The sequence below is a fragment of the Cricetulus griseus genome, chromosome 2 (assembly GCF_003668045.3).
Source record: "Cricetulus griseus strain 17A/GY chromosome 2, alternate assembly CriGri-PICRH-1.0, whole genome shotgun sequence".
Lineage (NCBI taxonomy): Eukaryota > Metazoa > Chordata > Mammalia > Rodentia > Cricetidae > Cricetulus > Cricetulus griseus.
The window spans coordinates 322,915,079-322,937,698 of NC_048595.1; the positions used below are offsets into that span (position 1 = coordinate 322,915,079).

Here is a 22,620-nt window from a genome sequence, read left to right on the forward strand (position 1 = left end):
GTCCGTCTGCACAACCTTTTCTCCACCTGGAACAAGACCTGTCTCCTCAATGTCATGTTTTCCTTTCCTTTCAATTATGGTCAAAATTCCCTGTCATGAAGTAGTTTTAGGCTAATCTCCCTAACCCCATCTCTTGGTCCCTTCTGGCATTCACTTCGTTTTTATGTGTATAATTATTTTCAGCTGAAGTCCTGTGTTTTAACTGGATTATAAATGCTACAGGTTAGTAGAAGGTCTACCAGAAAGACATCTTGGTTCATGTAAGAGACTCAGTAAACTAGTGATGAGGGCAGAAGCCTTGGGATGAGGCTGATACTCTGTTCACTGTGTGACATTGATAAATTACTTTGCTTCACTAAGGTTCAAATCTTTTCATGATTTGGAAAACAGAGATAAGGACAGAAATGAACACTTCATACGGTTGTTTCTAAGAGTTAACACAGGATGCTTAGAAGAGGGTTTGGATAAAGTCAGCACCCCCTAGGCACTAGCATTACTCATTACAGTCTTCACCAGTGAAAGCAATTTTCCTGACTGTGGTTTGCTAGGCTGTGACAGGACTTTGGTGGGAGGGTTAGATGGATGTTGTTTCCATCTAAGAGGAAGGAAGCTGGGAGATTATTTATACATTGCTGGGGTGGTCACAGAGCTGAGGTTGTATCCTTTTGCATTTTTACCATAAGAATAACCTCTCTTCATGAACTGATATTGAACTATGAGCATGTAATAAACTCAGATTGGCCCTCAAAGGTTCTTTCTGGGATGTAGTGGTTCATCCATCAATTAAGAAATATTTATTAGATTATCCACTCTCTGTTAAGTTCTGAACACTGAGATACTAGTAAAAAACATTGACAAAAATACTTGTTTTAGTAGACTTTGCAAAAAGGAAAAAAAAACTTTTAAAATGTATTTATTTTTGTGTGTATGAATGTTTTGCCTGCATGTATGTATTTATGCTATGTGCATGCCTGGTACTGTTGATGGCCAGAAGAGGGTGTTGGATCCACTAGGACTGGAGTTACAGGCAGTTAGGAGCCAACCTGTGGGTTCTGAGACCTGAACCTGGGTCCTCAGCAAGAGCAGCCAGTGTCTTGTTGGCTGTACCATCTCTCCAGCTTCAATAAATACCTAACACTTGATTCCCTCATCTGTAAGTGAATAGCAAGTTCTGACCTCATAAGACTGTGTGTAAAATTCAGTAAGTTAACTGGGCAAAGTGCTTAGGTTTATAGTATCTATCGCTGACTACAAATGAACAGGCCAATTGGGACTGATCATGTTCAGTGGGGAGGGTTGTGAAGCAGAATTGTTACTGTGGAATTCTCGGAGGCGTCATTTGAACAAAGACCTGAAGAAGTCAATGGATATATTGTCAGGATGTGATGGGAAACACTGTTTTCAGTGGCAGGAGTACTACAAAGACCCTAGATGGAATACACACAGCTTACTTGATGAGCAGCCAGGGAGGAGAGTGAGTGGGGAAAGTGGTGAGGGAGGAGGTCAGAGAGACGGGAGCAGGGTGGCAAATCCAGCAAGCCTCACACACCACTGTAAGGGCTTGGGCATGTACTCTGAAGCAGATAGGGCCTAATCAGAATATAACACTGTGACATACTTTAAAAATGTTCGATGACTGCCATGATATTAAGCTACAGGGAGATGGGTGAAAGCAAGGGGACTAGGTATGGCCTTCTTTCAGTCATCCACGTGAAAACTGATGGGACCTTTTGCTTGAGTGGTAGCAGTGGGAAATAGTGACACCCTGGGTCTATTTTGAAGGTAGAACCAATGGAATATCATGACAGCTTGAATGTGTGAGGTAACAGAAACTCAGGTTATGTGGCCTGAGAAACTAGGAAGCTGGCATTGCCAGTGGAGAGATGGGAAAACTGTCAGGAAGTGGGTCTGGCAAAGGCAAGGCTAAGAATGGTAGCTATGTTCAACTTTGGATGTGTCAAGTTTGACACACATGAAATTTCCCATGTAGTGGACTTAAGCCACACTCAGCACACATCCCTTTTGTACGTTTAAGAATCACTTACTGAGATTTTTGTTTGGTTGAGAAATATCACTTCATAAACAGTTTATTCATTTGCACCCATAACACAGTTAGAAGAGGCAAAATGCTCCGTGCCTCTCACCCCAAATAGAATATTTTCCCCAACTTGAAAATTCAACAACACTTTATACATACCACATGGAAAAGAGAAAGAAGCCCTCAGATTGTAAGTTCACTGTAACTGTTGAGAACTAACTACAAATCATGAATTTTGTAGGACCCTTCATTTCTAGCATAATTTTATTAAAGTATTTGGATAGCCTGATACAATCTTAACCTACACTAAACACAGAAAATAGATGCAAAAGCCACTTGAGTGTCTCCTAATTTCAAAATTATCTTGATTATTTAAAAAAGTGATAGCAGTTTAGCCATAAGGATCACATTTGGCATCATGAGGATGAGAAAATAATAATTTTCTAAAAAGACAAAAAATATCTTTTTCTTCTTAACTGATGCTGTGAAGAAAATATCCAGAAGACATTTTAGCTGATCAAGTAACATGAATTAATACCATGATGTAATCTTCAGGGAATAATTTCCAGCAGATGTGGGAGAGAGCGAGAGACCAGACTTGGCCTGCATTTCATTTAGAATCCATGCTTTTCTTTTCAGGTGGGAATCCCCATCTTCTAACTCAATACTGCTCTTTTAAATGATAAATTTGTACATTACCATCTAAAGGGGGAAAAATCAAAGACCCACCATTCTACTTCCTACACTGCCTTTTCCTCCTTTTGCTTCCTTTCGAGCTGAGCATAAGATTAACTGGAAATTAAAAAAAAAAAAAAAGTAGGGTTAAAAAAAAAAAAACCCAAAGTGAAGCTTTGGAGACCCTCCTCAACAGAGAATCTAGATACAAATCAATCATAAGATGGTAATCATGAAAAATAGAAAACCCATGACGATTGTGGCTTTAGAAAATGGGTCACAACAGAGTTCTTCAGTGCCGACTGATGTGAGTGTTCGTATATATACAAAGGCATTAGCCAGAATGAAAGCGAATGGCAAAAGGCACTCACACATTAGGGCTGTATCAGGGCCTGAAACTGGCCATGGTGTGACACTATGACAAGTGCTGAAAATTCTTTCTGAGCTTGCTTGCCATCACACCACTGAAAATACCTCTCCACAGGGACTGAGGAAACTTAGTAGCTGTGACAGAGATGTGGTCTGTGGGTGTGGTGAGGGGTGTGAATGTCAGGGAGGTGGTGGTGATGGCCGTGTTAAAGAATGTTCTTTCTAGAGACCCAGAACTTCTGACACCATCCTAGTAAGGTCTGATGTCTTAGCATTTTTTCTTAGAATTCGAGTTTCATCTGGTATGGATTTCTCCACAGTGTGGTTCCTATGTCACGTCTCTCCATAAAAAGCTAAAGGAAGCAAAGATGGGAACTGTACTGTGCTTTCCAGGAAGCTGACGGACTGCTAGGTTGTTGGCTGTCACAGCTATGGTGAAGGCAGGCCTACTCTTGTTTGTGAATGGTAGTGAAGAATGTAAATCCTCTTAACTTCTCCACATCGACATCTACACTGTATATACAAATTGTTCACACTGATAAGACCCTCAGTGGTAACTCACTTCACACCTCCCCTCTCTTTCTTGTTATCACTAAGATAAAGCAGCATGTTTTGGCCATATTCTCCTTCTATCTATCTACCTTTTCCACACAGGCCACACTGACACAACCCGACAGGTTTATGTACCTCACACATCTGATCTTATCAAGAACCTGGCGGTGACAGTGTGATAAAGATGCCCACCACAGTTCACTGAATGAGTTCTAAAAACAGCAGCAAACCAGTCATCCCCTCACACATTCTAATGACCCGTGTTATGATAGCCCCATTTTTAGATGCATTACTGACAATGCGGCCTCAGAGGAGACACAGCTGAGGGCATGTGGCCATGTGCATTTTTATAACGTTAAAAATCCCAGCCGGATCTGCATTAACTTCAATTACCCTTTGAGAAAAGAAAAGTCAAGAGGGAGTTTTAGCTCTTATCTACCACCAGCTTCACCCAAAGTGGAAGGCATGGCTTGCTTTAAGGAGAAAATGCCAATCGTTTTTCTCTTTCTAGCATTGTCCCAGGCAAAGAACAAGAACTCTGACAGGTTGCTTTGTCTCAGGAGAGTATCACTGATCAAAGCATATAAACAACCCAGATATAAAAAGTAAGGCTATTTTTAATGTTTTCGCAATGATTTTAGGTTTTTTTTTTTCCAGTCCGTTTATTTGGCCTAAACATTTTCCTGTGACAATAAGCATATTTTATACCAAATTTAGTTTCTTATTCTTTTTGAAAATGATCTAGTCAAGCTGGGCGTTGGTGGCACATGCCTTTAATCCCAGCACTAGGGAGGCAGAGGCAGGTGGATCTCTGTGAGTTCAAGACCAGCCTGGTCTACAAGAGCTAGTTTCAGGACAGCCTCCAAAGCCACAGAAAAACCCTGTCTCGGGGAAAAAAAAAAAAAAAAAAAAAAAAGACCTAGTCAAATTTAGTGAATTTTACACTGGTGAAATCGCACAATATTCTAATCACTACTACATTTCACAATCTTCTGTTTCTTGCAGTTAAAATAGGATGAACACTTAACTACAACAAGATCTTAATTTTGTCGGTTACCTTTCTTTCATGGTATCAGAAGGTGTCATGCAAGCTTCCAAAGGAGGGAAGCAACCAACAGTTCTACCCAGCTATGGAGACCTATGAACCAGCATGGTACTGTAAACCTGAGTGCTTTCATGGCACACTTACCCTTGTGGTAACCAACAGCTCTTTAATTGGAGTTACTACCCACTCAACAAGAGGGAAACCATACCTAGTACTAGCACTGGAAACACAGCCAGCTATCCAGGGCTAGTAAGTCGTGGGTATTGGAGGAAAACCTACACAATCTCTCACTACATTCTAAATATTTGACCTTATACCCACAGATAAGTGGTACAGTCTTCACCTCATGCTGAGGACTCTTTGTAACTGACAGAGATCATTACAGAAAAACACAACTAATAGAAATGCAGAGTTATGGAGCCCAGTCCCAATGGATACATCCACAAAACACTCCCACACCTAAAGCTCAGGGAACTTCACAGAAGAGGGGGGCAGAAAGATTCTAAGAGCCAGAGAATCAGGAGTTTGCTGTGAGGTTGTGTCCACCTAGTGATGTCAGAAGCCACACCCATAAAGCCACACCAACGTGGTTGCCTAAACAGGAGCTGAACAGGGACAACAGCAGACATGCTAATGTGGACTGTAGTGATGTTGGTAAGTTCATGAGGCCTCAATCCTGTACAAAGAACCAAGAAATGCTGAGAGTGAAAGAAACTGTCTTCCCCAGTGAAGAGCACAATCGGTCATCTAATTATAAAATGGTCAGCTTTGAAAACATACATACAAAAAACATTATACAGGTGGACCAGGTTATGTTAGAAATGTGTGTGTGTGTGTGTGTGTGTGTGTGTGTGTGTGTGTCTGTGTGTAATGTATGCATGTGTGTAATAACAATTACTGAAAAAAGATGCCATGAGTTAGAGCAAGGAGGGAAATATGTGAGGACTTGGACAGATGAAAGGGAAGAGGGGAAATGATATAATTAAATTATTAACTTCAAAAATAAAAAAAAATAAAGTGATTTTTAGAACTGACATTATTCTTTGACTGGTCACTGGAGGGAGAACTGTAGTCTTCTGTGGGCTAATACTGAATCAGTAAAAGCGACCACATTAGGGAAGGAATGGCAGAGATACCGTTTTAATACACACGGACTGAGGTATAGTACATTCCACAGTGCCTGCAAAGACACAACAGTGAAGTCATGGACTCAGCCTAGTTGTCATGGATGAATGAACCAAGAAAATGTGTATGGGTGTAGGGTGAGGTTTAATCAGCTATAAAGATTGGATTTATGTCCTTTGCAGGAAAATGGATGTAGTAGCAGCGTATAAAATAAGACAGATCTGGAAAACAAGTACATTTTCTCTCATCTGAGGATTCTAGATTTTTATATAAACACATAAAACTGTACATGTACAGGATACAAAAGTAGAAATGGTGGGACGAATGGGATTGGGAGCGAGAAGTGGATATGGTCATGGTACATGATATGATATAAAAATTTCTATGAAACCTATCACTATGTATGATGAATATATGACAATAAAAAAATAACTGTAGCAATGTGTTTGGAGAACCAAATCTTCCTTGGTCATCCAAACTTTTGAGTTGACTGACATTTTCAAGAGGACTTCTATCACTCCTTTCTTTTCTCTGAAATTTTTTCCTTCCTCACTCAAAAAAAGAAAATCCTGTGAATATTAGGAATCCCTTTTCTCCTCACCTCAGGTTCCAGACACGATTGTGAAGGAAAAGGTTGTGGAGTGTTTCAGGTACTCTGAAATGTGCAAGGGTGAGACCTGAGCACCTTCATCTAACAGAAAGCCAAGTGAACCCCAGGTATTCCTCTCTCATCTGCAGAGGGGAACCACTAGTTTTACATTTTTGCTTTACATATGTGCACATCCATAACAATACAAATGATTTATCTGCTTTAAATTTTAATATCTCTGGTTTTATTAGTTCCTTTTAAGATGCAGTAATATAGTTCTATTGACTTACTTATTTTTTCCCATTCTGAGGAGTTAGTTCAGGGCCTGGTACATTTGAGGCAAACACTGCTCCTTTAGACACATTCCCAGAGTGTGGCGGTCTTTATTGCTCTAAAGTATTCCACAGTGTAGCTATGTTAGGACATATTCATACTTGGCTCTATGATACTTCAATGTATGTTAGCACCTTCTCATTCTGAACAGTCTCAAAATTTCTTTAGGGTACCGGCCTAGGATTCTAACTTTCTGGCCATGGGATATGGCATTTTAAAGTCCCCTAGAAACTGACAGTCTAGAGGAGGGGTGTTGGTGGTGACTGGCAGGCAGCAAGGCAGGGACTAGGATTTCTCTGTCCTCTTGTCTACTGCCAGTGCTGCACCTGGGATCACAGATGAAGAAGCAGTGCTTGAGGAAGAGGAAACCGACTTCATTACTTCTTCTGAGAAGATGTGGCTGTGAAGTTTTATTAGGTGACTGAAGTTAGCCTGCTGTACAATTTTAGCAAGCAGATTTTAGAACTAAAAATAGGGAACAGAATCACCCAATGTGAATGACTGCATCAAGAGCTAAATTCCCGATGTGTTCTATTGGCGGGAGCTACGGGTCCCGTGCACCCCACCTGCTCCTGGGGCTGCGCTGCTGGTGGGGGCAGAGGGTGGCAGGTGGCCAAGCACCAGGATGTGGTATTTGGTGAGCATGGCAGCAGAGTGCTACTGTCCTGAATGCATTCAATAGCCTGAACAGAGACAATATTAATTTGCCTGTGGGTTCCTTAGGAATTAAAGCAAGAGTCCTATTGGTCTGGCTATTTTTATGTTTATATACAAAAAGAGTCATCAATGTTAATGTTTTTTATTTTATAATTTTGATTCTATATCAAAGTGTCGAGGAAGTTCCCCTTATTCTTTCTGTGAGCACTTATAAAACATCTAGACAAGATAACCTCACACATTTCAGGGTAAAGGGGCATAAACAGGCATATATAACCTGTAAGTGGTTAACATTTAAACTGGAAAGAAACTGATTTTATTTCTGATTTAGCAATAGAAAAGGTCAATTAAGGAAAAGAAAATCTGTCAGTAACCAAAAGCATTTGCTTACATCATTCCAAATTTAAAAAACAAAATATGGTTTCTGAACCAGAGAACAGGTTCAGATGTACTTTTCACAGCCCTCCATGCTGCCCTGCTGATGTGAACAATGGCTGGCCATCACGAAGACATTCATGGCAGGCAGGCTTCCAGCAGTTCTGCATCACCACTCTCCTCTCACCTTCTTTCTTTCTTCTCTCTCAACAGCTTCTTGCTCTCTTCCCTTCTTCTTTTGTTCACCGGATTCCGAGGATCGTAGATCTCAAATGTGTCTGAGTCCTGCATGCTTGCATCTTTCACTTTCCTGGTTTTGTCTTCAAACTGGAGCACATGTGACATCCTGAAGGAGAACAGAGGCCCAGTGAGCGCAGGCTGAGAACCCAATGGAGAGCCCCCCCCCCCCCCCCCAGTTTCTCTGTGTAGCTTTGGAGCCTGTCGTGGAACTCCCTCTGCAGACCAGGCTGGCCTTGAAGTCACAGGGATCCACCTGCCTCTGCCTCCGCAAGACTGTTGCCACTACCGCCTGGCCCAATGGAGAGATTTTTTTCCCCACTCTCACACAGGGAAGTAGGCAGCCTGGAGCACCAGGAGATGTTGCTGTTTACACTATCCATCCCACCTGGAAAGCAGTTCTACAGAAAACAAGGCTGTGTGAGGAATTCCACTGGTGGCAGAGTTCCCAGCATGCGTCCCCAGAACTGCACAACAGAAACAAAGCAAAACTTTGGAGAACATGCCTGTCTCTCATGCTCACTGCAGATTCCTCCCTGGTGAGAGGCTATGCTTACTACCTGGGGCGGGGTGGGGGGGTCTCCTAAAACTGTATTTGGAACTCTATCCTCTTTCTTTGAAGAGTGTACTCAAATACACGGAGCCAGCTGTGGAGCCAGATGCCAGCCAATGACTAAACCTGTCTGATGTTTGGGTCAAAGGCAAGGGTTACACCAGAAACACAACAAAAACCAAGCCAAAAAAAAAAAAAAAAAAAAAAATCCCCATCTTTAAGGGATGTGTTAGGGCTGGTGTGTAGTGGTAGAGCATTTTTGCCTTGCATACATCCTAGGTTCAATCCCCAGCACTACTAGCAAATTAACAAAAACCAAATAAGCAGGGACAAACAGAACAAAAAGTATGCATCTATGAGATAAATGCTTAAAAACAACCAAAAGTGATGTTCAAATGGTGCTGTGGCTGTCTTTTCTGGGAGTGGCTGAATTTTTCTATGCAAAAGGGGCTGGAACTTCTGGCGTAACTCTATGAACTAATTTTCTCCTCTTACTGTTGATTACAGCAAGTTTCACTATCCTGCCTTCCTACTTTAGCAAATGCTTACTGGTCTTAAGGTATCAGCATGTGCTTGATTCCTAAGTGGTCATAAGCTAGCTACCCTCAGCAGCAGGGAACTACGCCAGGATTAGCTGTATCCCCATTGCAAGGTATCAGCAACACACAGGGAATCAAAAGACTTCAGGGCAATTGAATGAATTAGGAAAGGAAAAAATTCAGTTTTTATATGAATAAACAAAAGTGTTAAGAATTTTCTACTCATTATGTAATTAAAAAAATCCAGTTTGTATCAGTGCATCTTAAATACGTATTTTCTTCATCATAGTAGACAGGAATAAAACTCTGCCTACACCCCTTGCAACTTTCAGACAAGCCCACATGCGACATTGATTTCTTTAGATCTGTATAAGTAAAGATTTGGGCAGTTGGTACTGTCAGGAACCTCCAGTCTTTTCCCTGCAGCAGCATAGACGGTGAGTGACATTTATTTGTATGGAAAACTCCTATGAGTATGTTCAGATTTTGAAGATTCTTAAAGAGATTTGGTAGGAAAGGAAAATATTACAGATACTGTCATTTTGGGGACTCAGTAGCAAATGGATCATTACCACTTCCTTCTATTCTACTTTAGAAGGCCATGGTGATGCAGTGAGTATCAGGGACATACAGATGACCTACAGTGCATTTTCACCAGGCACAATCCCTTTAAATTACTATGTCTTATCATTAATAATGCAGTTTGTTCTGACTTTAATAACCTATCTCAACACAGGAATGAGCCATGTCACATGTGAGAAATGCTGACTTCTAACAGGTCCAGTGCTTAATTAAACACTACCAATTAGAAAGGGCATTCTACAACCATTGCATACATATATGGATTCCCTATAAAGTCTGATTTTCTTGTGTTGTAAATTTCCTATGGTGTTTATTTGGGTGTTAGCTTCTGAGAATGCCCAATTCCTTGAAAAAGATCAATTTTTTTTTTCAGTAATCATGGAAACAAGGAACCAGTTGATCAAGTTGGAAACACAACTGGATTTAACCAATTAATTCTGACTTACCAAGGTCTAAATAAGCAGGGACAGCTCATGTCACCAGCTACAACTTCCTACTTGTGAGAACTGGCCAATCAGTGGCAGACTCACCCAGTAAAGTGTTTCTCGCCGGCGTTGGTGGTGAACACTTTTAATCCCAGCACTTGGGAGGCAGAGGCAGGCAGATCTCCGTGAGTTCGAGGCCAGCCTGGTCTACACAGTGAATGCCAGGATAGGCTCCAAAGCTAAACAGAGAAACCCTGTCTCGAAAAACAAAACAAAACAGAAAAAAGTGTTTCTGAAAGCCAGCAGCAGCTTTTACTGTTGAGGCTGCTGCTAAGCCTGAAGCAACCGCCTCCACCAACTCTGGACTTCATACTTCTGCAACTTGCTTCACTTGGTATGCTGGGCAGTCTTATGTCTACTTGACACAAGCCAGAGTTGTCTGAGAGGAGAGAAACCCAATTGAGAAACTGCCTCCATAAGATCTGGCTATAGGACATTTTCTTGGTTGATGTGGGAGGGCTCAGATCACATGGATGGTGCTATCCATGGTCTGGTGGTTCTGGGATCTATAAGAAAGCAGGCCGAGCAAATCATGAGGAACAAGCCAGTAAGCAGCACTCTTCCATTCCCTAGGCATCAGCTCCTACCTCCAGGTTCCTGCCCCATTTGAGTTCCTGTTCTGACTTCCTTTGATGATGAACAGTGATATGGAAGTTTAAGTCAAATAAACCCTTTCCTCCCCAACTTGCTTTTTGGTCATGGTGTTTGGTCACAGCAGTAGACATCTGGAAACAGTGAATAAAGTAAAGCTCTTTACATGTTGGTCTTGTGTACCCCACAAAGTGCATTCTATGAATTCCCAGCATGTTACCAAGGAAGGGGAGCAAGTTCATTAGAGCATCAAGGCTGTCCTGCTAAGGCCCTTTACACACCATAGGAGCTCAGGCCCTGTACAAGGGCGGTGAGCTCCTACAGCCTCCGAAGTACACACCCTAAGCTAACACCTAAGCTGGAATCACACATTTTTCAAAACAATTTTATTTAATACTTCTATGTCGATGCTTCACTTACGCCACTACCCTAGTTAGGTTATTAACCTTTCCATAAATTCATTGTTCTATTTTAAAAAATGATCCCAAATTCTGCCTCCAATATAGATTTTTTTGATAACACCTATTTCTGGTAGAAATTATTCATGTTTCAAAACGACTATCAGACTTTATAAATTAAAAACATAAAAAGGTACATTCCTCCTTTCAATGCCAAGAGATAATCTTGCAACTACTGGACTTGGTTGCTCTGGTACAATAAATGAAATCTAAGCATGTGAGCCACAGAACCAAGTCTACAGGAGGAGACCTTCTCTCACAAATCTGAAAAACACAGAAAGCCATAAATTAAAGTAGCTGTCTGCTTCAGCTGCTTGTTTCATACACCACTGCTACACAGGTCCAAAATTTTGATTAATAGCAATGTTAAACCCAGAGGAAAGGAGGGGCTCTCAGCTTACAGACTACTTCAGATTTAATACCACAACACTTAGAATGGCTGGCTACTCCACAATAATATTCAATCTTTACTAGTAGAGAATGGCTCACCCATTTATCTTTCAACATGCTTTGGTCACTTCATTTCTAAAGGGAAAACAAAGTAGTTATTATGATTTTGGGTATAAAAAACTCCTGACCTCCGTGCCTCCATAAATCAGACACTGTATGAATTGAAAGCCTGCCCACACTTCAGTCTCCTGTGAGGGTACACATGCAGACTGAGAACTTATTTCCTCATCCAGTAGGTGCTGGCCCCTCAGTCTTGTACATCCCAACAACTCAGTCCTATCCACTTGGTGACTGGTTATACAGTTGGACCAATCAGAGCAATGAATTTTTGTGGAATTAATTACACACTAATCATTTACATGTGAGAATTTCAGAACTTGTTTACTTGAAGGCAAAGACAGAAATTTAGTTCTGATTAACAAAATCTTCAGCACAGGTTTAGAAGATGGAGGCTTCCTATCTCCAGAGTGGTGCCATACAAGGAATTTTACTTTGATGTGGGACTGTGCAAAAGCATACACAAAAGAAAACAAGTGGCTCCTCACTGACCTTCAGTGCAAAGTTCTCACATAACTGGGAGACAAATTATGGGATGGCGGTGACATCTGTCTAAAAGTCAGAAGATCCGATTCTTAACTCAATGCAGAGTCCCAACATTAGCAACTCATTTCTGATTAAAAGGAATTTAAACAATTTATCCCAAGAGGACATAAACAGATCTCTTGTTAAAAGATTTCACAGCCATTCCTTCTCATTTCCAAGTCACCCCATTTAAGAACTTTTCCCTCTTGAAATAAACATGTTTATTTTGTTTTCTGAGCTGGATTTGCTATGTACCTCAGGCTGGTCTGGTACCTTTCTGAGTGCTAGGATTACAGCTGTGTGTCACCATGCCCCACTAAAGAAACAATTACTCTGCTATACTACTTTATTGTTTTAACTATTTAATCATTTTTCTTCTTCAGATTCTTCTAGATTCTACTCAATGTTTCTTATTCATTTTTCTTATCATATGCCTCTACTCAGGAACGACTCACTGTTGGATTAGACTAAAATAGTTCAGGCACTTGGCACTCCTATCACCAACCTTACTTGGCTGTTCATCATCTCTCAACTGTTTTGTAATTGTCTGTTCACTGACCTGGGAGGAGACTCAGGGGTTTGAGACAGTGTGTGCCTGGTTCACAGTTGTATGCCCAGTGCTGAGTACAGTGATTTTTTAATGAGAATGAAATCTTCAGGCCCTTGGTACTGGCTAAGCTTGGCACCAGGTTTGCTAGGCAACCACTTGACCTTTCGTGGGCAGGGGCTGGCTGTCTTTTATTCTAATGATAAGCTTCCTGAAACATCTACTGGGCTGCAAAGTCTCAAGTCCACTTTCCATGACTTTTCACAACTCAGCACACACTAAGTGTTGCTCTTACAGTAATTCTATCAGGGATGAATGGTTTTACTCCCTGACAGACTTCTGTGGGAGATACCTCCTGTTATTCTGTATCTCTCAGAGCTCCTAATGTAGAGCTCATGGGTTTCTTCTTTTCTTTCTTTCTTTTTTTAAAGCAGCATTTTTTCTAAGTAGTTTTAGAACCCTTACATCAGATGTAGGGTGCATGTGGAAATCAGCTGGATATTTTTAAAAACCATTCCTGCCAGGCTTGTGCCTTTAAAAAAGTACTGATTTAATTATCTTAGGATGAGGACCCAGAACTAGTCATTAAAACCTTCCAACCCATTATTTTTAAATGTAAAGAGCATAGAGCCAAAGATTAGGAAACTTTATACTTCCACACTGATGGATTTCATTCTATTTACTTTTGCTTTGTTTCTTCAGAGGTAGAGAACAGCGGGTTTTCTAGAAAAAAAAAATCCTTGGGATATTTTATTTTTGTGGATGAGTGTTTTGCCATATGTCTGTGTACCATGTGTATGCCTGGTGTCCATGGAGGTCAGAAGAGGTTGCCAGATCACCTGAAAGTGGAGTTATCGTTAGTTATGAACCATTATGTAGGTGCTGGGAACCTAACCCAGGTCCTCTTGCAAGGGCAACAAGTGCTCTCAACTGCTCACCATCTCTCTGGCCCCAAGACTGGGCTCACACACTTGATGAGGCCTAAGTGGTCCTGAGTCTGTTCCTCAAACTGAGTAATCCCAAGGGCACAGTCCAGTTCTCATATATGGTATGAAAACAAGGCAACAAGCTAGACTCAATCATTCTCTCAACACACATCTGAGGGCTTCTTATGGGCGAGTCCAATGCTAGCTACTGATGACATAAAGTCAAACATGACCTAGGCTCTGCTCTCCAGAAGCAAACAGTTTATTTGGGAGAACACACAGATACCACAATGTGGCAAACATGTGTTTTGGAATGTTAACAAAGTGTGAGACAATATCAGAGCATCCACTGACAGTGTTCCCAACAAGCTTTCCCATGCTGCCTGGCGGCATTTGCACTGACTATGAACAGGCAGAAAAGAGATTTCTATTCCCCCTCCTTTTTCTTTGCAGAGTTGGAGGCTGAACTCAGGCCTTGTGCATGCTGGGTAAGCACTCTACCGCTGAGCTACACCCCTAGCTGACCAGTCCCTTCTCACTGGCCACTTCTTAGAGGGTAGAAGAATCTGTAAGCTGTTGACCAGGTAGTTTCATGATAGTTTTCAGAGGTAACAGGCTTTTATCTGCAATGATGGAGTTTTAACCTTGGGAATCAGTCAAAAGTTAGGTCAGTGCCAGGTCTAGTAAGATAAAAATCAGAATGGGTAGTGCTTACTCTGGAGTACAAGAAATTACAATGTAGGTATAAAGGGAGGGTCATGTGGGAACCCCAGGCTGGCCTTTAAAGCAGTTCTAAAGAGACACTGCAAAGGCCCAAGCAGCATGGGTGCATCTTTGGGGGAAACCGTTGTTTAAAAACAGCATTAACTTCTACTATGAATCCTGTTAAAGTCTTAAATCCCTGTTTTCTGGAATTCCAGCCCCAGCTTCTTTTTCTATTTAAAATGAAGAAGGCCCCATTCAGCTGCAGGTCCATGAGAGGCAGAAGCAGGGTCCAGGCTCTGTCCCTTTTGAGGATGGGTGTCTGACAATGTCAAAGGTGAAACTGTAGTTTATGGCAATCTCTCAGACTTTTCTTCTCTCTCCCCCAAATATTTTTTCTTTGCTTCTTCTTCTTCTTCTTCTTCTTCTTCTTCTTCTTCTTCTTCTTCTTCTTCTTCTTCTTCTTCTTCTTCTTCTTCTTCTTCTTCTTCTTCTTCTTCTTCTTCAGAAAATGCAGCAAATTTAGTTGTGAAAACCCTTGTGGTAGAGACCTTTTGGTCCACTGTCTACAGAGGGAACCCCATATTTCTTATGTGCTCTCTTTAATCTGGCTTTTGTATACCTGACCATGTTCTACATGGTCCCCCATCTTTCATCCCAGACATGTCAGATTCTCAGTAGCTTCCTGAAGAATGCCCACTTTCTCCAACCTCCCTACTGCCCCCGTGTTCCCAAGACTTCTCTGTCTTTCCTCCCTCCCATTGGCTGTCCCATCACCCTGGCTCCAGCTTGGCCAGGCCTGCTTTCTCCAACAGCAGTGAGGTCCTCTCCTGGCCTCCCTGACAGTCCTGTTCATGGCTCTAGCCTTCTTCAGCATGATGCAAAGCCTGCCTCTCTGGGGTCCTGTGAAATCAGAGGCTATTTAATTGCCCTTTATACCTCATCTTCCAGCAGTGGTTGGCCAGAAGAACGCTGATGATGAGGACTTGTAAACAACTCAACATTTCTGGGCCTCCCATCACCTCTAAGAAGCTTTTGGCTAGAATATTGATTTTCTTTACTTTTCTACTTGATAGTCTTCATATACAATTCTAAATTATTTAGCAATTACACGTTGTACAGACTCCTTAGTTTTCAGGCAAGTAATTCACCTTTCAAACTGTCCAACAAAGAAAACTTTCTAGTTAGTCCTAAAATCAAGGCATTTTTTTCAGATAGCACATTTGTGCTATAATAATCTAGTGCTGACCTGTCTCAAATGGACCAGTTAAACAGCTTAAAAATTAACATCTGCTCATATTTGCTCACTTTGAAGTGTGGGAAAATGCACTTACTGTCCTGAGACAGCCTTCTCCTTCCTGGTTTGGATGACCTTGTCAATCTTTGAGAACATACACATAATTTGTTATAACATAATTTGTTTGCATATGGTGATGACTTTGTCTTTCCCTATTAACTTAGAATTCTTAAGAAACTCAACTAAATAGCTCCTGGTTATTATTTAAGTTTGTCATTCTTTAGACTACAGATCACAAACATACATGATTTGGGGGAATGGTTTGAAAGGTGGAAGCAGCCTTTGTTTGTAAATACACATTCAGAAAGACGAAACAGTTTCCAAGTGTTGCCTCCATTGAGTCTTTGAAGGACCACACTGCTCTGTTAGAAACAGACTGCAGCATACTTCTTTCTGTCCATGTCACTTCTCTGGAATGTTCCATCCCCTTCTTTCCTGTTTTTTTCAAAGCCCAGTTGAATTTCCATTTCTTCCAAAACCTTTTCTCACTATCTTGGTCCTCAGAACCTGGTCCTACAGTTGAATTTCTTCAATGCTTTCTAGGGCAACCCTCATGAATGAAGTCACACCCCGGTTTGACTCACTCAGCATAGCTGTGGGAATCACAGCTTCTGAGGCCTGCTTCCTGACCTGTGATGAGAAGATGGTGAGGCCCAGCATATTCACTTCACACAGTACAAGTGAGGCTTGGACACCATGCCTTCAGAAGGCCTCTGCAAATGGCAAAGGGTCCAAAAGTCACTTTAACCAATGTGCTTCCTATGCCTTTCTCAGGTTGGACTGTAACTAAATTCCATGGACTTGGTGGCTTACAAACAGAAATTCATTTTCCCACAGTCTGAAGACAAAAAATGAGACTCACTTGACTAAGGCTCTCTTTCCTTGGTCTACAAGATGGCTTCCTCTCACTGTGTCCCCGATACACAGTGTGAGTGGAAGGAGAACTTTGTCTTTTTTTCTTCTAAGAGGACCACTAATATCATCATGGGGGGCTCACCCTTATGATCTCATTGATACCCAATTTCTCCCCAAATGCTATACTCTAAATACTACCACATAGGGCATTAGATCCTCAGCACCTGAATCTGTGTACATGATCAACTGTATTACCTACAAACTATGTTTATACAAAAATATTTATCATTTTTTATTGGATTACATTAAATTTACAGAATAACCTGTAAATTAGGAAGATATCTTGGTTTTGGATCCAGAGACACACTTACCTATCTCTATAATTTGCTGCCATTTGTCTTCTACATAAAGATTCAGAGAATTCTCAAGTCTATTGCCACATAATTGCTATTTGATGAATCTGGTTCTGTAGGAGTGGTTATTTCAGCACCTCTGCCTTTTATGCATCTATTCTGTACCTAACAATACTGAAGGCGCTCTCAGAACATTAGGTAGATAACAGAGCAGAAGTCATGGAAGGGCACAGAGAGAGTTCCTGCTCTGAAGTCGGTTCCCAGTTCCCAGTTGTGGAAAACGGGAAGCCTAAATATAACTGGTGCTATTGGAGAAACATTTCTGCTAATGAAAAATAAAGACCAGAATAGTTTCTAGAGATTTGAAAACTGCTCACAAACACTTGGTACTTACTATAAGTTTGCTAAGAAGGCTCAAAACAAAAGTCACATGTACTTTAGCTGCTATTTAAAATATAAATGAGTATTTGATTAAAATTCTGACCTTTCTTATACCTCTTAGGATATGTTTAAACATAATCTAAACAACACTTTTATTTCTGTTTTTAACTATCAGAATGTTATTTTATGTTAAAAACATAAGGATTTTTAATTTTAGACTTTTCTTCATTACTGATTACAAGCAACTTATTTAGGAATTAAGAGGTTAGGGTTTAAGTACTACTATGCATGGAAAAAAAAGTGTAAATCTTTTTTCCAAAACAAAGTATGCAGCTGAGGTCACAGTAATGCACATGAGAAGACAGGCAGACAAAAAACCACCCATGTGTCCTGAGATGGAAGTATTTAGAAAAAGAGCCTCAGAGAGGTAGGGCCATGGCACTGCTTGGGTCTGGCAGAGCAGGTGGCACAGAGAGGCCTGAGAAAGGGGCAGTGGGATCAGGAAGGAGAATCAGGATGGAAGAAGGCTTAAATGGGCAACAGAAAGTGACTCAAGAGGAAAAGAGATAGAAATGAAGACAGGAACCAAAGAAACATTTAAAATTGACAACAGGAAAAAAGTAGGAACAGAACTTTAAGATACTTGAGCTAACAGAATTAAGTACAGGAAAAGAGGAGATTTGGGAAACCAGGCAAGGAGGAAAATAGGCAGAGACTGTTGGAAAAAGAAAACAAATATGGAAATCAGTGTACTGTCATTGTTCACCACTAACATGGAAAATCTCCTTCGTTCTGAATTTTAAAGGAACACTGCCCCTCTGGGGTTTTGAAAAGCCAACTCTAAATAATGTCTTTCATTTTCCTTAGTTAAAAAATATTATTAAATATAGGGTACTGCTAGACACAATTTGGAAGATATAATTTTCCAAATCTGTCCGGCAGCAGGAGAATGCCCTTCCTCGGTTTTCTAGCCTATCTACAACTTAACACTGAGCAGGACCAGGTGGAAAGAGTTAAGATGTCTTCCAGAATACAACTGCAGTGTGTCCTTACACCTGCTGGGAGCTTTAGCTGATAGTTCAGCCAGGAATACAAACTCTGCTGCCAGCAGACTAACAGCCCCCAGGGGGAAGAGGCAGCTCCCAACCAGCAGGTCTCCTAAGCAGCTAGCACACATGACTGGCTGCTCATCTCACTCAAATCATACCCACGGTCAAAGCTTCCCTCGTGATAGAAGGGATTTTAGGACAAACTCTATGCAACAACAGAGTCAATGCAGAAGAGCTTTCTTCACTTAGAAGACAAAAGCAGCAGCAGAGGTGACGTCAGAGGCTGGCTAGAGAGCTTAGAATTAAAATAATCACCATTCCAGGGTCAGCAACTCTGATGAGGCCCTATTTATAACAAACTACACTGGCCTTTTGCAGTATTATTTATAGTTCTGTATAAAACGAACACTAACCAGGGACTCTGGTCTATAATCATATTCCTCTTGCTTCATTTGATCACTACCTTAGAACCTGGCTGAGAAAGGGATGCAATAAAAACATTTGTATTACATCGAGCTCACAATTTTATGCTATTCAAAGCTGAGCTACTTCTGCTATGTCTTTAAATTATGTGTACAACGCATGTTCTGCCACATCACTTCTTGTTTCCACACCTGAGTATAGTCTAATGGACAGAGTCACTATTTCATTAGTGAGGATTACTATGCATAAATAAAATATACACAAAAACCCCAACCTCAAATGTATCTCAGACTATTAAGGGTTATGACAGAAACCAAATTCAAGCTAGTCACTGTGAGTTATAGGCCAACTAAAGAAAAGGTCTAGAAGTTATCAACTGTTAACAGAAATGGTAAAAGTTCCAGTCATGGTCCTGACAGATCTACTGATGTCAGTGGTGAATTCCTAAAGACAGACAATATCCAAGAAGACAGTGACACATTTACAGAGTACTAACTGCTCCTAACATCTTGCTAATCCCTTTATAAATAGATCTTAGCTTGATCACAAACTGAGCTAAACCGACACCCACAAAAGCTGCCAGTATTACCCTCACTTTATAATTTAAGAAACAATGATAGAAAGATTCTATAACTTCTTCAAGATCACAGAGCTAGGAAATTTCCAAGCTTGGATTCAAGATTAGGTCTAACCTTAAACTCCCATGCTCATAACCACTCTACTGTTTATAGTTCTATGAAAACACACAGGAATTTCTAAGTCAAACTAAACATGCCTTTAAATCTCTCTCCAAATTTTAATTCTTCAAATAATACCAGTAATCTTAGGGTTGTGAAATTTAACATCTTTCATGATTTAGAAGAGGTTGTATTTTTTTTCTCCAAATTTCAAGAGCTACTAAGTCCTAGAGTTATGTTTGGTGGCTTATTGCTATAGTTGAAAACAACAACACTACTGTTATTAGCAAACATGAAAAATATGCAGACTAATTCTGAAAAATTGTTGCTTGGGTGGAAAAACCTCAGATGGCATTTGAAATAGAATGCCACCAAACACTGATGTATTACGTTTCCTTATCTATGGTTTGGGACTCTGTCTAATTTGGAAGGATGTTTGCATGGCATGCAGAAGGCCCTGGGTTTGACCCCAAGCACTGTGTAAAACTAGACATGGTGGTTTACACCTGTAATTCCTGTACTTGGTGTGGGGCACAAAGTAGGCTGACCAGAAGTTCAAAGTCATCCTGAAAACTTAGTTTCAAAGTAGCCTTAGATATATGAAACCCCGTTAGAAAAATCAATCAAGCAACCAGTTTCATCAAAGTAATACTTTCTTTTTATATTTTGCTATGATATCTTAATCATATTGACCTTTCACCGCCTCAAGTTCCCCCTATATAATATACTAACAATATCCAGGTTGTAGAGTTAAATGGGATTAGTGATATATGAATATTTAATGTAAGTAAGCTTCTACTTTTTCATTTTTCTAGTCAAGGTCTTATTGTAGCCCAGGCTGGCCACAAGCCAACTATGTATCTAAGGCTAGCTTTGAACTCCTGATCCAACACTACCATCTTCTGAGTATTGAGATTATAGGCATGTATAACCATGCACAATTAAAGAATTTCTTTCTTTTCTTTTTTCTTTGAGAGGGGTTCTCATTCTATATTCCTGGTTGACCTAGAACTCGTTATATAGACTAGACTGGCCTCAAACTTGTAGAGATCTATCGACCTGCCTCTGCCTCCTGAGTGCTGGGATTAATGGCATATGCCCACCCCATTGCCCTGTTCCTCTCTTTGGTTTGAGACAAGGTCTCACAATTAACCACCAACCAACCAACCCATGCACCAACCAAAATTCAGAACAAATGGGCTCAAATGTAACAGTTAATCAGTTTAAATAATTCATCTAAACACAGAACAAAACATTATTGCTACATTTTACTTGACAATTATCTGCATTAGTAACCAGGGAGGGGATTATAACTAATTTAAAATGTCAAGTAGTTCAAAGAGTATCTTTGGAAGAGGGTTCCCCCCCTTTTTTTTTTTTGAGAGAGAAAATTATTTTATATGTCAATCCCAGGTCCCTCTACCTCCCCTGTCCTCCCAACTAACACCCTACCTATCCCATACCCTTTCTGCTCCCCAGGGAGGGTGAGGCCTTCCATGGGGGATCTTTAAGGTCTGTCATATTCTTTGGGATAGGGCCTAGGCCCACCCCCTTGTGTCTAGGCTCAGTGAGTATCCCTCCATGTGGAATGGGCGCCTAAAGTCCATTCCTATGGTAGTGATAAGTACTGATCCACTACAAGAGACCCCATAGATTTCCAAGGTCTCCTCACTGACACCCACATTCAGGGGGTCAGTCCTCCTTCTTTGCATCTGGATTTTAGTTCAGTTCAAGGTTTAGCTGTTTTGTAGCTTGCATTTATACTTGGCCATTCTTGAGGTGTTCTGGGGATTCACAACAGATAAAGCATGAGGAGTTGAGACATCTACTCTGACACTGGGTTAAAATTTCTCGTGTTTCTGGTCAGTGTACCAGAGAGGTGGAAATGGAAAACATCTGACCCAATGTCTCATTAAGAACACATATATACCTGGACCAGAAAGATGGCAATTAAAACACTGTATTCCATTCTTTCATTTTTCTACATGCTAGTTATTTTCCACATGTGATCTTTTCCATTTCTTTGAAGGGTTTGTCTAAAGACTAATTATTTCCTTCTTGGCACCAGGACTGCAATTCAGGTAGAGGCCACCTGTTAAATAATGGGGCTTTTTCCTTTTTTATTATTGACTCCATGGTCTATTGTCTAAGTTTCTTCCAGGTGTAGATAACTAAAAGAAAATAAAAATGTAGCACATTATCCATGAAAGCTCTGAAAGTAAAAATATAAATGTGGAACAATAAAGGTTCACTGTACCGCCCACATTCTAACCAGTAATATGCTAATAGTAATTAAAGAGTGGGGTACTGGCAGAAGAACAAACAAAAAATAATGTAAAATAATGAAATGAACTTAAAAATAAACATAAGACCTCACTCTGATAATATCAGTTGAGGAAACAGGATTATTCACTTAGTAGTGTGCAATTTAGAAACAAAAAGTTCTAACACTGGCCTAATATACCAAATCAGTTCCAGGTGGGCTTTTGATGGTGGTTAAAAACAAAAATAATGGCACAGAACACTAGAGAAATATATAAGCATATTCATATAATCTTGGGATTATGAAGACTTTAAGAATAACATCAGACAGAAAACATGTAGGGAAATATTGACAGCTTTGGCACTGCAACTATTTCAACAAAATAACCCCCACATAATTATAAGGCAGTGACAAGCTGGTAAAAATATTTTAAGCAAAACAAATACCAGTGATATTTAGTGACTTTGCATATCAATTAGAAATGTAAAAATAGGGCTGGGGATGGGTGGTAAACCGCTTGCATGAAGGCCTAGGTTCAATTCCCATCACCACATAAACTTGGTGTAATCCCAGTCTTTGGGAAGTGGTGGCAAGTAGATTAGAAGTTCACGGCCATCCTCAATTACACAGTGAGTACAAGGTCAATCTGGTATATAGGAAACCATGTCTTAAAAAACAAACAAACAAACAAACAAACAAACAACAACAACAACAAAAAACCCAACCTAAAACCAAACCAATAAATACAAAAGACATAAAACATAAACTCCAAAACCACAACAAATGGCCAGGTAATGTTTTAAAAGTGCCCAGCTTCACCATTAATCTATAAAATACAAAGTGGCAAAGATTAATAAATATGTATCTCTGATATAACACACACACCTACTCACCTATTCTTTGAGACAGGGG

At 40.4% G+C, this 22,620-nt stretch overlaps 1 protein-coding gene across 1 annotated transcript in view; it reads right to left on the minus strand.

Annotated features, from left to right (window-relative positions):
• Positions 1-7,509: 7,509 nt before the first annotated feature.
• Cwc27 (CWC27 spliceosome associated cyclophilin) overlaps positions 7,510-22,620 on the minus strand; it is a 180,863-nt gene continuing 165,752 nt past the window's right edge. Inside the window, exon 14 of the mRNA XM_027401531.2 lies at positions 7,510-8,104. Within this exon, the coding sequence (XP_027257332.1) occupies positions 7,942-8,104 (163 nt within the window). The 3' untranslated portion in view covers positions 7,510-7,941. The remainder of the gene's footprint in view (positions 8,105-22,620) is intronic.